This window comes from Micromys minutus (genome assembly GCF_963924665.1).
Source record: "Micromys minutus genome assembly, chromosome: 4".
Lineage (NCBI taxonomy): Eukaryota > Metazoa > Chordata > Mammalia > Rodentia > Muridae > Micromys > Micromys minutus.
In genome coordinates, this window is record NC_137973.1 from 35,206,823 (window position 1) to 35,218,883 (window position 12,061).

The window sequence follows — 12,061 nt, forward strand, 5'->3', positions numbered from 1 at the left end:
TAAAATGGACATAAACATTAAATAACGAAAATACTGTATGACAGAAATACTGTGATTACCAAATGACACAGTGATGAAACTGAGTGACACGGTCACACTGATGCTGATACACTCTTAAATGAAACCATGATGCACAGGCTGACTGACAGAAACTAGATGATACCCTGATCAGTACTCAACATCTGTTCATATGTGAAACGTATTGACCCTAAACCTGCCTGGATTCAGGCAGCTGCATAGGGATGGCTGGTAATAGGATCCACCCTCTTCTCAGCTCACAAAGAGGCTTACAAGGGAGCAGCCAGCCAGGAGGGAAACAGGACAGAGCCTACACAGTCAAGGTAATAAGACCAGGTCTGTCATCAGCCCCAAACATGGCAACTCAGGCTGTTTGACAGATGGGGTCATACCATGCAATTAAGGCTGCATAAGAACTCACTGTTACCCAGGCTAACCTTAGACTCAAGATCCTCTTGCCTTTGCCCCCAAAGTGCTAGTAGCATTATGGGCATTTGTCCCCATGCTTGTGACGCCTGCTGAGTTTACAAGGAAGCATTCACAGCTCCTCCAGGCTTACCTTGCAGACCATCAAACACCAACGCTCTCATTAGTTTTACTTTGGTTTTCCATGACATGGTCTGTAGCCCGGGCTGGCCTGAAATTTACTCGGTAGCTCAGAATCCCCCCTCTACCTCTCGAGTGCTGGGAATTATGGACTACTTGGCTGGCTTCCAAAGCACTGCTGTGGTTTGCTTTGAGAAAGAGTCAGGCCAAACTGGAATTCTCCATCTTCTTGCTTTGTAAGTGTCAGGATGCACCAACATGCCAGGCTTAATTCTGACATAACCAATTGGTTTCCATGGCGCACATTACACAAGCTGAGTGAGAAACATGATTGACTACCTGGTTTGTTAACATGGTTTGATGGTAACCCATCCTCAATTCCTGACACAGGAACAAGCCTCACATTGAGTAAATGAAATCTAAGACTCTAGGATCATGGAAAAGCATCACTCCAGACCCTTGTACACACCGGCACCAGCAGAGGAAGCTAGATGCCAAAGAGGATCTTGAGGTCAGCCAGTGTGAGCTTGGTGACAGGTCCTCCGGATCCTGAAAGGACCTGTTTTGCCAAATCTTTCTTTTTTTCTTGGAGCTGTAAGATCTTCTCTTCCACTGTCCCCTCACAGACAAACCTAAGAGCAAACGGTAACAAACATCAGAGCCCAAGTGGCTCACCAAAGAATGTGCATTTGAACCTCACTTCAGTTTTAAAGAATTCTGTTTGTTTCCCTGGGATACTGGAGAGTAGAGAATGCACACAACTTTCACTAAATATGTGTGTTTAAAGTGATACTTTCTTTCTGAAGTGAGGGTAGTTACAGGAGGTATTTCTATCTAAAACACAGTGGCCCAACTTTTACCCAAACTCTAATCTTGCCAAGGTCAGAGGTCTTCTGACTGTGTCTGTGCATTTTAAGTGGAGAGTGTCTAACTTCTTAGCTGATCCATACCATAACCAGGCTTCTCAAATTGAAGAAGTCACCCTGCTGTCACACAAGTATTGAGTAAGGACATCTAAATTCATCTATACATGTGCCCTATAGGAAGTGCAGAGTAAAAGTGTGTCCAGGATCCAAAAGGCAATCTGTGTAGGGCAGTCAAGGAAGTCCATCCGAGTTAACCCTTAATGTGAGGCATGCAGGGTGACCAGGGCTCGACAGGACGGTAGGCACATCCCAGGGAGTGAGAACAGGTACAAACTGTGGCTGGGCTTCCGAATGTGCTATGTTTAATAAAGATCCTGATGTCCAGTCAAGTCCACTAGTAGCAAAAATTCAGTAGCTACGAGCCAGACCCTCAGTGGTTAGCCCTGACATGCGGAGACACGAAAGTAAGTCTACCGGAAGTGAGCTGTTGAAGGGGTGACATGTCCCAGAGAGAAAGAGCCTTTGGCTGGCAATGCAGAGGACAAGAATGAGCAGAGCTGGAAAGGGAGCGGGGATAAAGGAAAGAATGGCTGCAAGTTTAGAACGTACAGCTAAAGGCTTTGGCATGGGAAGTGGGGTGGCATCTAGTTCCTGCCTGTATGCTAGATAAGCGGATGCTAGTCACACAGATAATGTGCATGTGCATGCTGAGACAGAGGAAGCTTTTTTATCCTGGAGGGTGTAATTATACTTGGCACATTCAGGTGCTCAGTAAGTGTTCATTTTGGCATCTGAACATACAAACTGATGAAGGAAGATGAATGAGTCCTTGCACATTTAGGCTTAGATGTTTAGCAGGGATCTGGATACCTAGCTTGAAATTTAGGAGACAGTGGAACTAAAAATAGAGATTTGGGACTTATGAGCAGAAAAGAGAGCTAAAGATAGGAAAAATGATCATCATCAAACTTGATTACTTCCAACATTCACGCACACATGTTGCACACACACACAAAACTAGGATACAGGAACTTTCTGGTAATGCAACCTTTCTTTATGACTGAGATTATGCTATACTAAAAGTTAAAAAAAAGACAAGGGAAGGCATGGAGGACGCCTTCCAGAGATGCCTCCTTGGTGAGCTGTGGCTTATCACCACACAGGCTTGCTTTCTGGCCATGATCAGTGAGGTTACATCAGACAGTTTCACTTCTTCCTGACTAGAGTTCCTCAGGTGTGTCTGCGGAACATCATTAGTGCTTTGATCACCAAGCCCTTTATATTCTATGAAAATACTCCCCAGGAAAGGCTCCCACAAAGGAAAATGCTGACAAGAGGCTGGTGCCTTTGTTTACCTGTGTATGACAACATCCTTCTCCTGCCCGACTCGGTAAATCCGGTCACAAGCTTGGTCTTCAAGTGAGGGATTCCTGTTTGAGGACAGATGCAACTCAGAAACACCAACATGTCACACAGGGCTGACAAACCATGGCCCACTGCCAGGTCCAAACGACAGTTCATTTTGTATGCTTCTTTAGCTAAAGGTAGTCATTAAATTCCCAAAGGGGCTTAAGAAAACAACACAAAACAAAGGCTATGCAACAGACACCTATGTGCCCTGCAAAGCCTGAAATGCTAACAGAAGTGTCAGCTCGTCTAGGAGGCACTGACTGGAGATTACCTAACCACAACCAGCAGCTTCAGAACCTTCTTGGAAGCATACAAGCTGCTTAAGAGTCTCACATATTTCTTTCAGCTTTAGTGCTCAGTGAAGCCAATTAAAGAGGGAGGAAGTCTCATCATCAACGCTAAATTAACCTCATCTTACCTCTTTAGAATTGGGGTAATATTTTTCCATCTCAAGACTGGGTTAATTCCTAGCTCGTTTTCCTCACTTCTGTGTATATAAGTATCCTAAGTAAACCCACACACATTCTCCACAAAGTTAGCAAGTTGTCCTGTTTGCACCATTTGAGGCTGCATGGAGAATTAGACACATCATCCTGGAAACAGTACCTGGTACAAAGTATCTTGGACCAGGCCTGACATCCCAGCTATTTACAAGACTGCGGCAGGAGGATAAAAATACCAGGCTTTCCTGTACAACAGACGTAGTTTGAGGCCAGCTTGCACAACTAGTGAAACCCTACCTCAAAGTAAAAGGTAAGAAGGAAAGGTGGGCTAGGTGTGCAAGGTCCTGTGCTCAGCCCCAGAACTGCAGAGCAAGCAAAACAAAGCCTGCTCGAAACAGCAACCCCAGTCTGCACAGGCAGAACATGAGAGTCTGGCACTGTGAGACTCCACCTAGCCATGTGACTTCACCTGTCCAGTACCAGGAGGGACACATACCAAGGCACTGACTGGCAGCACACACATCGTGAAGCCAATGGCTGGATGGAACAAGCATTTCCATCACAACTAGAAAACATCTCTTCTTCCTTCTGGAGTAAGGTCTCTAACTCTAAAGTTGTAACTTCCCTGACTTCTCAAACACTATATCTGAAAAAATAGTACTCCAGAGACATTGCACTGAGCAATGTAGCTTAGTCATGAGGAAAAACAAAAAAACCTGTGCTCCTTGGTTTTTTGTTTGCTTGTTTTGCTTTTTGAGACAGGGTTTCTCTGTGTATCCCTGGCTATCCTGAAACTCACTCTGTAGACCAGGCTGGCCTCAAACTGTTTCTGCCTCCCAAGTAATGATTTAAAGACTTTCACCATCACTGTCTGGCTGCTCCTTGTTTTTATGGAGAAACAATATTAAACATTTTTTAAGTCATGAACAATAGAATCATGAAGTAGCCATGAAATGGTCCTCAGCAGTCCTGGACCATCAGCCACTTAGGGCCATACAGCATGTCACCGTAACTTTCTAAAAGGCACTGTCAGACTGCTGCCCTCTGACCACTGCTCTCCCTGATGCTGGGACAGGAACATCCTGAAGTTACCAGTGCATGTCGAGAAGGAAAAGGTGATTTCCTCCAGTCAGATTGAGTCCGACGCCGCCAGCCAAGAGGGAGATCAACATGACCTTCAAAAGGAAACTCGCTGTTAAACTCCACACCTGCTTATGGTGCCGCTGCCAGTCAGGGTCTGCAGTGCCCCAAAAGCCGAGCGGCAAAGGCTTGGCCCCGTCCTGGCGCTAGATCAAAGGTGCTGGAACCTTTATGGGGTCAGGAGCACTGATCTTCAGGCCACTGGGAACGTCCCCTTTCTTTGGCCTGACTCTGTCTTCTTACTTCCTTGCTGAGATGTGCGGTTGTTGCCCTCCACACACTCCCATAACAGAAGCCCAAAAGCAGGACTACTGAAACCTCAAAAACCATAAGCCCACAGCAGCCCCCTTCACTTTGTGGGGGATATTTGTAGGAACAGAAAGAGAGCTAACTAGCATCTTTCCAGCTCTAGTTCAAAAAGGTAAGAACACATCACGTTCCTTTCAGATTTCCCCCTGGTGTAATGTTTTGAATCATTAACCTGCCATTTTTTTATACCTCACCTTTGAAAAAATTGTCCCGTCTCACATGAGGGTCAGCAGTGTATGTGAACACTGTAATTCAGACCCTTGGGTGGTCAACTCTGCATTAAATTATAACTAGTCTTAAGACCATGCCCCCACAGCTCCACTGTCCTTCCTTCCACTCAGCTAGTACTTACTAAATCCTTCCTAACGATTCCAGGGCCCTGTTCTCCCACATCTATCAAAAGCCACGTACCCTGCAAGGCTTCCTGCTCTGCGGACTCTCCATCCCAGCCTGCTCTGCGGACTCTCCATCCCAGCCTGCTCTGCGGACTCTCCATCCCAGCCTGCTCTGCGGACTCTCCATCCCAGCCTGCTCTGCGGACTCTCCATCCCAGCCTGCTCTGCGGACTCTCCATCCCAGCCTGCTCTGCGGACTCTCCATCCCAGCCTGCTCTGCAAACTCCTTCGGTTTATTTCCCAAGCCACTCTCTTTCGACCATTTGTGCACTTCAACACAGACCTGCAGTAAGTGTCTAAAAATATAAACATTTGGAGGAATCCAGGCCAAATATTAAGTTAAGCTGCTACACTGTTGCTTCATAACTAAGAACAATCTGTTCCTCAGTCACAGAGGCCGCTGTGACCAGTTTGTACCTGAGGTTCCTGGGAGTGATTAAATGCCTCCACCAAGTCCATCCTCTGCTTGGGGTTGACAGAGCCATCGATGGTGGCGTAAGTCAGTCGGTTCTTCTTGAGGTGCTTCGCTACCACCTGCAGCATGCTGGTCCACTGAGAGACAATGACACTAGAGAGGAGAAAATACAAACCAAAAAGACTAAGCAGTCTCCCCTGCAGGCTGTAACCCACCAGCCTCCAGATTAGTTACAAAATGTAGACTAATGTAGACAAGATGAATCCCTGTTAACTGAAGGACAAGGTCATAATGTGCTTCGCAGTGTCCCCCAAGGACCTGTGTGTAAAGGTTTGGTCCTGGGGTGGAAGTGAGGGGAAGCTGTGATGGTTATGAGGTTGAGCCTGGGGGAGGCAGTCCTCTAAGGAGACTGCAGAACTCACCTCTTCTTCCCTGCTGCCCATGTGACTACTTGTTTGGAAATGTACCCCCGTGACTGCCATTCACCCCTCAGCCTAAGCCACTGAGAGCATCCACTCATGAGTGAAGCATCCAGAGCCACCAGCTAAAAGTCCGTCATCTTTTTAAGAGCCTCCTGTGAGGCCTTTCACAGTGGCGGCATGAAGCTAATGCAAGGCACGTGACTTAAGGTCACTGTGCTGAGTTTATGATCCACCTGTCTGTAAGCTCCGTTCTCACTCGGTGCTGCTCAGAGAAAAGGACCGCTGTCCTTTGCTTGGGGTCTTAGTGGTCATCCAAAAACCTGTGGTCCTGCAGCAAAGGGACAGTGTTGACCACCAGAACAGCTGCTAGGTTGTTCATCCAACGCATGTCTTAACCAGAGATTCAACAATTACATAAGGAACTATTTCATGTATACAGATGTATCTGTGTAATACAGTTGTATCCGTGCGGATATGTTACACTACACGTGTGATGTACTGCAAAGAACATGAGCCTACTTGGCTCTAAGCCCTAGGTAAGCAGCTCAGCAGCAGCCCTGCCCTGCTCCCTGCTCATGGTTTGTTCTTCTGCTGTTTCAAATATCACCTATCCAGATCCTCACGGCTAGGGTGAGCCAGGGATCTCCTTCCATGCACATCACGGTATTTCAATTACAAGTTACAGGAATGTATACCATAGCCTGAGTATGTTCTGTGGGGCACGACCTAAGCTAAGACTTGAGAGCCTCGGCTTCCCTTGCAGAAGCGATGAGATGCCGCTCACCTCTTTTGGGACCCTGGGCCTCTTCGGATTGCCTCCAATTCTGCCAGCAGAGAAGACACCTGGGAGAGGCCACATAACATTGCAGTTTAAGCCATTTAGTTTTCTCTCTTCTCTCCCTGACTTACAGGAACAAGAACCTGCACAGCCTCTATGCTTCTGGCCTGGCTTGTCTCCTCACTCTCCTGCAGCTGGAAAGCTGTTTCTTAAATGTAAGCTGGCTACACGCCTCCTCTTATGATATCCTGTGTCTACACTGACCTGCTAGGTCCAGGCGGCTCTGACCTCTGCGATAGTCATTCCTCACTACGCACTCCTCAAAGAACATGTCAATCATGCTGAAATCTTTACCTATTAGGCCACATCTGTTCCCTCTACTTCAGAGCATCATTTTCCATGCCAGCTTCAAGTCATGTCATATCATTTTTTAAAATTTGTTTTAGAGATTTCTTTTTTTCTGATCTTTAATTCAAATATAATTACATTACTTCCCCATTGCCATTCTTCCCTTCAACCTCTCCCACGCACCCGACTCCCTCTTACATTGATGGCCTCCATTTATTATTGTCATACACACATAAATATATAAGCGTAACCTACGTAGTCTCTTTAGTATGGCTTGTGTACACACGACTCTAGGGAGAACCACTCTGAACTGGATAACCAACTAGGGGCCTCATCCCTGCAGAGACTGCTCCATCTCTCAGCAGCAGTCTTTGGCTGCCTGTAGTTCTTTGCTCGGGGTAGGACCCCAGGAGACTCTCTCTTCCACCTTAGCAGGTCTCTGGTACCGCCATTGTTCCGGTCTTGTTTAGCCATATTGCTGGGGTAAGATGGGTACTGCTTTTGAAAGCCTCCCCAGTTTAGTGTGGGATAGCCAGCTGTGTATGGTCCATGTTGATTCTGCTGTCATGATCACACCACACAGTCACTGCTTTCAGGATGTCAGATCCCGAGGACCTGAATGAAAGCATGTCTGGTTCCCTCCTGTTCTGGCCTCTTGACTACTGCTGGAAGAGGCAAGAGTCTAGCCTGACACTCACAGAAGAAAGCAAAAGAGCTTTGCTGGCTCACGTGGTTCCCTATGTACATGAAGCCTAACAGGGTTTGATTCTCCTCATGGGCTTGTGTTAAGCCATGTGAATTACCTGATATCAGGCAAGGACACAGCAGCTGACTCTAACGATGCTAGAGTGTACAATCTGCTCACATCAGGGCTCTGATTTTCCAGTTATTTATGGTAAATACCCAGGCTCATGTTCTAAAATTTTAACTAAGAGTCAGCAAGATGCCTCGGGAGGAACTGTGCTTGCTGAGTGCCTGACAGCTGGAGGTCAGCCCCTGGACCCCACATGGTGTGAAAAGAGAATGAAGGCTTTAGGGTTCTTTGTGACAAAGTGAGGCTTTAAGACTAGAGGGGGGGGGGGTCTAAAATCTGACCTTATAACTCTCCCCTCATAAGCACAACGAGGTGTCCAACACAGGGAGAAATGTAATGTCACCTGCCATCAAGCACAGAAGCGACAAAAGTACCTTGGTGCTCCTTCGTGTGTCATCAAAAAGTTCCACCTTGAAGCACGTGCCATTAAGACTAACAGTGGGTGACGGCTGTGAGACATCGACTTTAGACAAGGTCAGAGCACTGAGCTGCTCTTCCAGGGATAGGACAAGGCCTTCACTCTCCAGTTCTGTGGGGTCCAGAGCCTGGGAAGAGAGAGGAGATGGGAACACAGGACAGTGGAGGTGGCAAGCCTTCTTACCAGCTGGTTCCCAACAGTAAAATGACATCTCCAGCACTACAGCAAAGGCCCTGTGTAAGACGTGGCCTTGAAGTTTCTCACCAGATAAACTACAGGATGCAAGTTAAAAACCTGCAGATGGATTACGTCATCATTCTGTTTTCATGGAGTTCACTCAGCTAACACTCAGGTACAGAGCTAAGCTTCTGAAATGAGTACACAACAAATTAGAATTCTAGATACACCTCTGCCTAGTGTAAAATCAACCTTCCTGTTTGTACTTGAGTTTTCATACGTCCCAATACTGAACACCAGGAACTCCATAAGCCATATGACATTCTGAGATACCAAAGCACTCACAAATGGTTTCCTTAACAAAATATCATTTCCTGATCTAAAACAAAACAAATGATAAAAAAAAGTGTATCTTGTCGTGGAAATCACGAGCACTAATAAGCACTACTATAAAGTATAAGCGGAGTTTCTTCTCCATCCTACACACAGGGCCTCGTCTCACCGACTTCAGCAGAGAGAGATGGCAGCAGCACTGGCGGAGCCGGAGAAGCTGGGACAGGACATGGACGGTGCTGGGTCTCTGCGAGTCTGCCGCAGTGGAGCGCTGGGGCACACTGGACCCAAACTCCTGAGCCACTGCCAAGAGAGAAGACGAGTCCAGGAAACAGTATAAGATTTAAAACGGAGATCGGGAAGAACAAGGAACTGAGTTTGACCTGACACTAATAATTTAGTTATAATATACTTAAATAAACAAACCATCCCCTTGGGGTGGGTATGTGTTTCGAGGTGTGCATGTGAAGGTTAGAAGACAACCGTAAGCTTAAATAAACCTGTAGAAGTTCGTTCTACCCTATGTGGCCCAGGGTTTGAACTCGGTTCATCAGGCTTGGCATCAAGCACCGTTACCAGCTGAGCCTTCTTAACAGTGCTAAAACACACCTTGATGAAGTCAAATGAAATACTGGGTTTTCTGTAGGCATGCCTGTGTTTTAAATAATGTAGACATAGAAAACAAAAAGAAGTCCTTATGTTTTCAGATCAGTGTATTTTTCTCTTGCTTAACAAGCTCTGATAAAACGTGGTCTCTCTGATACCCAGGGCCCATAATCTGCTATTTTAATGGTTAGAAACCCCACTTTCCTTCCGTAGCTATCCAGAGTTGAGTGTTCCCTTCTTACCTCTACTAAATGGGTTATCAGGGCTTCTTCCAGGGTGGCCTCTACCTTCTTGTCTCTTTAGATAGGACTGGAGAGCTGACCTGTCAGAATACACGTTAGTCATTAATGCCAGGTTGGCTTAACTTGGAGCATGGCCTGACCAGGATATAGAATGTACTGGATAAATCATGCCCAGCTCACAGCAAACAAGCCAAAAGCAAAATAATAATTATTATTTACAAAACAAAAGCTTTTTTAAATGCATAGTAAGTATAAAGAATAGAAAGACAAAAGCCACAATCTTCTTGGAAACAAAAAGTACCACATGGAAAGGAGCAAATGGAAAACTCCAAGAATGACAAGGGTTCTAGAGAAAGGACGAAGAGCAAACAGTAAGATTCCTAAGCTGTTTTTCATTTAAGCTCCAGTGAGATGCTGGGTGGTAGGTCAAAGGTCAAAGAGAGTCATTATCTAATGTATTATCTAATCCCAAAAGGAGCAGACAGATTCTATACCCTCTGATTGCTACGTAAAGAAGACAACTAAAACTGGGGTGAAAATTCTGCATTCAGTGTGTAGAGCTGACAGAGATAAGACAAGAGGAAAGGAAAAGGAATTAAAAAGAACTGTAACGTTTGGGGTTTTCTGGAGAATAAAGGTGTAACACATCAGTGTCATATGTGAGACTTTGGGAAACATAAGACTAGACTCTTCCCCATGCCAAGAAAGACAAAAACAAAACATGAGAGAAGGTGCTTCTTCACGGTACACACCTCGATCTTGCAAGAAAGACGTCATAAACAGCCCGTTCGTCTTCAGAAAGCGTTAAGCGGTGCAGCCGACATCTACGTGCAGGCAGCAGCACCTGGGGAATGAGAAAAGGAAGCTGGTGTGAAGTTTGGTAAACCACTGAATACTTCAGAGAACACACCCTAGCACTGGCCCTCTGCACCAGTCTCTGGACAGCGGTTCCCCTCTTCCCTGGAAAGGACTGAGCTAGCACAGCTCAGGGAGAAACGGAGGCTCCTCACACTGAGTGGTTTACTTGAGGTGGGGATCACATTCCCTCCCAGGCCTCCCTGGAGATAGGCAGAAATCTGGTTACCAAAGGTTTACCAGTGGAATCCAGTTGGTCTTTTGTTCTCCTCAGCAAAAGGCTCTTGGTTAAAATGCTTAACCGCTCTCCTCCTTTCATTGAACCATTGTCAACCTGACTCTTCCAAAGACTGAACTCATCAAATGGGGAGCATCGGAGAAATCTTTTTGAGGGCCAGGAAAGACACAGAGCAGGAAAGGAGATTGGAGAGGATAGAATGAGGATTCAAAGACACCAGATCAAAACAAACAAAACTGTTGCCCTATTTCCCATCCTATCTGAAAACAAATGCCACAGCAATGTCTGCCTGACAGGCCAAAAGCCAAGTGTCAATAAGGAAAATCACATTGTAAAGTTGTGTATTTTACAGAAACAATGTAAACAGCCACAACAGGACAGCTAGAATTTACTACTAAAGCATCAATGTTAGCAAAAAAATTCTAAAGACTTTTATGGGCTCACTTGAAAAAAGCATTTTAAAATCAGCATTCTTTTCTGTTGGTCTCAAACATTGCAGTCTGGTCCTGGTCCATGTATTTTAAAGCAAGTAGTCTAAAATAGCCACCGGGTGAGGAATGGTGACCATAGTTTCCTTTAGATCAAGCTGCTCTGTACATTTGCCTAAATATAAAATACTGGTATCAACCTAAGAGTCATTGATACTTTTAACATGAATATTCATTCTTTGCCTTTAAAGGCAAAGCTGGCCACCTGCCACACAGATAATCTGGACACACCAGAGTTTCATCCCAAGGCATGATATAATGATGAAGGGTTACAGACTAGGGGCAGAGTCACAGTAATGTGACCCCAAAGAGGCCACTCACTTCATCAGTGAATACATATCCAGCAGGTTGTTCTGAATGGGGGTTCCAGTGACAGCCCACCGGGCCTGGGCTTGGAGCTTACACACAGCAATAGATGTCTGTACTCGAGGGTTCTTCACGTTATGAGCTTCATCTAAGATGACTCGAGCCCAGACAACCTGAAGCAAAGGTGCTGAGATGCCCTGGAAGGAACAAAGTGACATCCAACACCAGTGTGGGAACATGCACTTGTCCTCAAGAGGAGGAACGTAACCTGAGGGCCCACCCTGACCCTCTAATTTACTTAGACTCTTCCACTGAACTATGTTTAGAAACCAATCACAGAACCTCTCAAAAAGTTCAGATAAATGGTCACTTAAGAGTCTGACTCCAAACAGAATATACCCAAGGGTAAAATGCTTTGTAATCCGAGTTTTCATTTATTCTCTCCACCTGCATTCAGCAGCAGCATTAATAATGTGTAGTCAGGAATACACTAG

The 12,061-nt window shown here is 45.8% G+C and overlaps 1 protein-coding gene across 1 annotated transcript in view; it reads right to left on the bottom strand.

The window, feature by feature from the left end:
- TTF2 (transcription termination factor 2) overlaps positions 1–12,061 on the bottom strand; it is a 30,265-nt gene continuing 18,204 nt past the window's right edge. The window contains exons 13-23 of the mRNA XM_080916555.1: positions 11,583–11,764; positions 10,765–10,918; positions 10,433–10,524; positions 9,681–9,760; positions 9,002–9,135; positions 8,279–8,449; positions 6,749–6,807; positions 5,545–5,695; positions 4,376–4,458; positions 2,786–2,860; positions 1–1,196 (exon numbers count right to left, since the gene is read on the bottom strand). Coding sequence (XP_080772681.1) covers positions 1,052–1,196; positions 2,786–2,860; positions 4,376–4,458; positions 5,545–5,695; positions 6,749–6,807; positions 8,279–8,449; positions 9,002–9,135; positions 9,681–9,760; positions 10,433–10,524; positions 10,765–10,918; positions 11,583–11,764 — 1,326 coding nt within the window. The 3' untranslated portion in view covers positions 1–1,051. The remainder of the gene's footprint in view (positions 1,197–2,785; positions 2,861–4,375; positions 4,459–5,544; positions 5,696–6,748; positions 6,808–8,278; positions 8,450–9,001; positions 9,136–9,680; positions 9,761–10,432; positions 10,525–10,764; positions 10,919–11,582; positions 11,765–12,061) is intronic.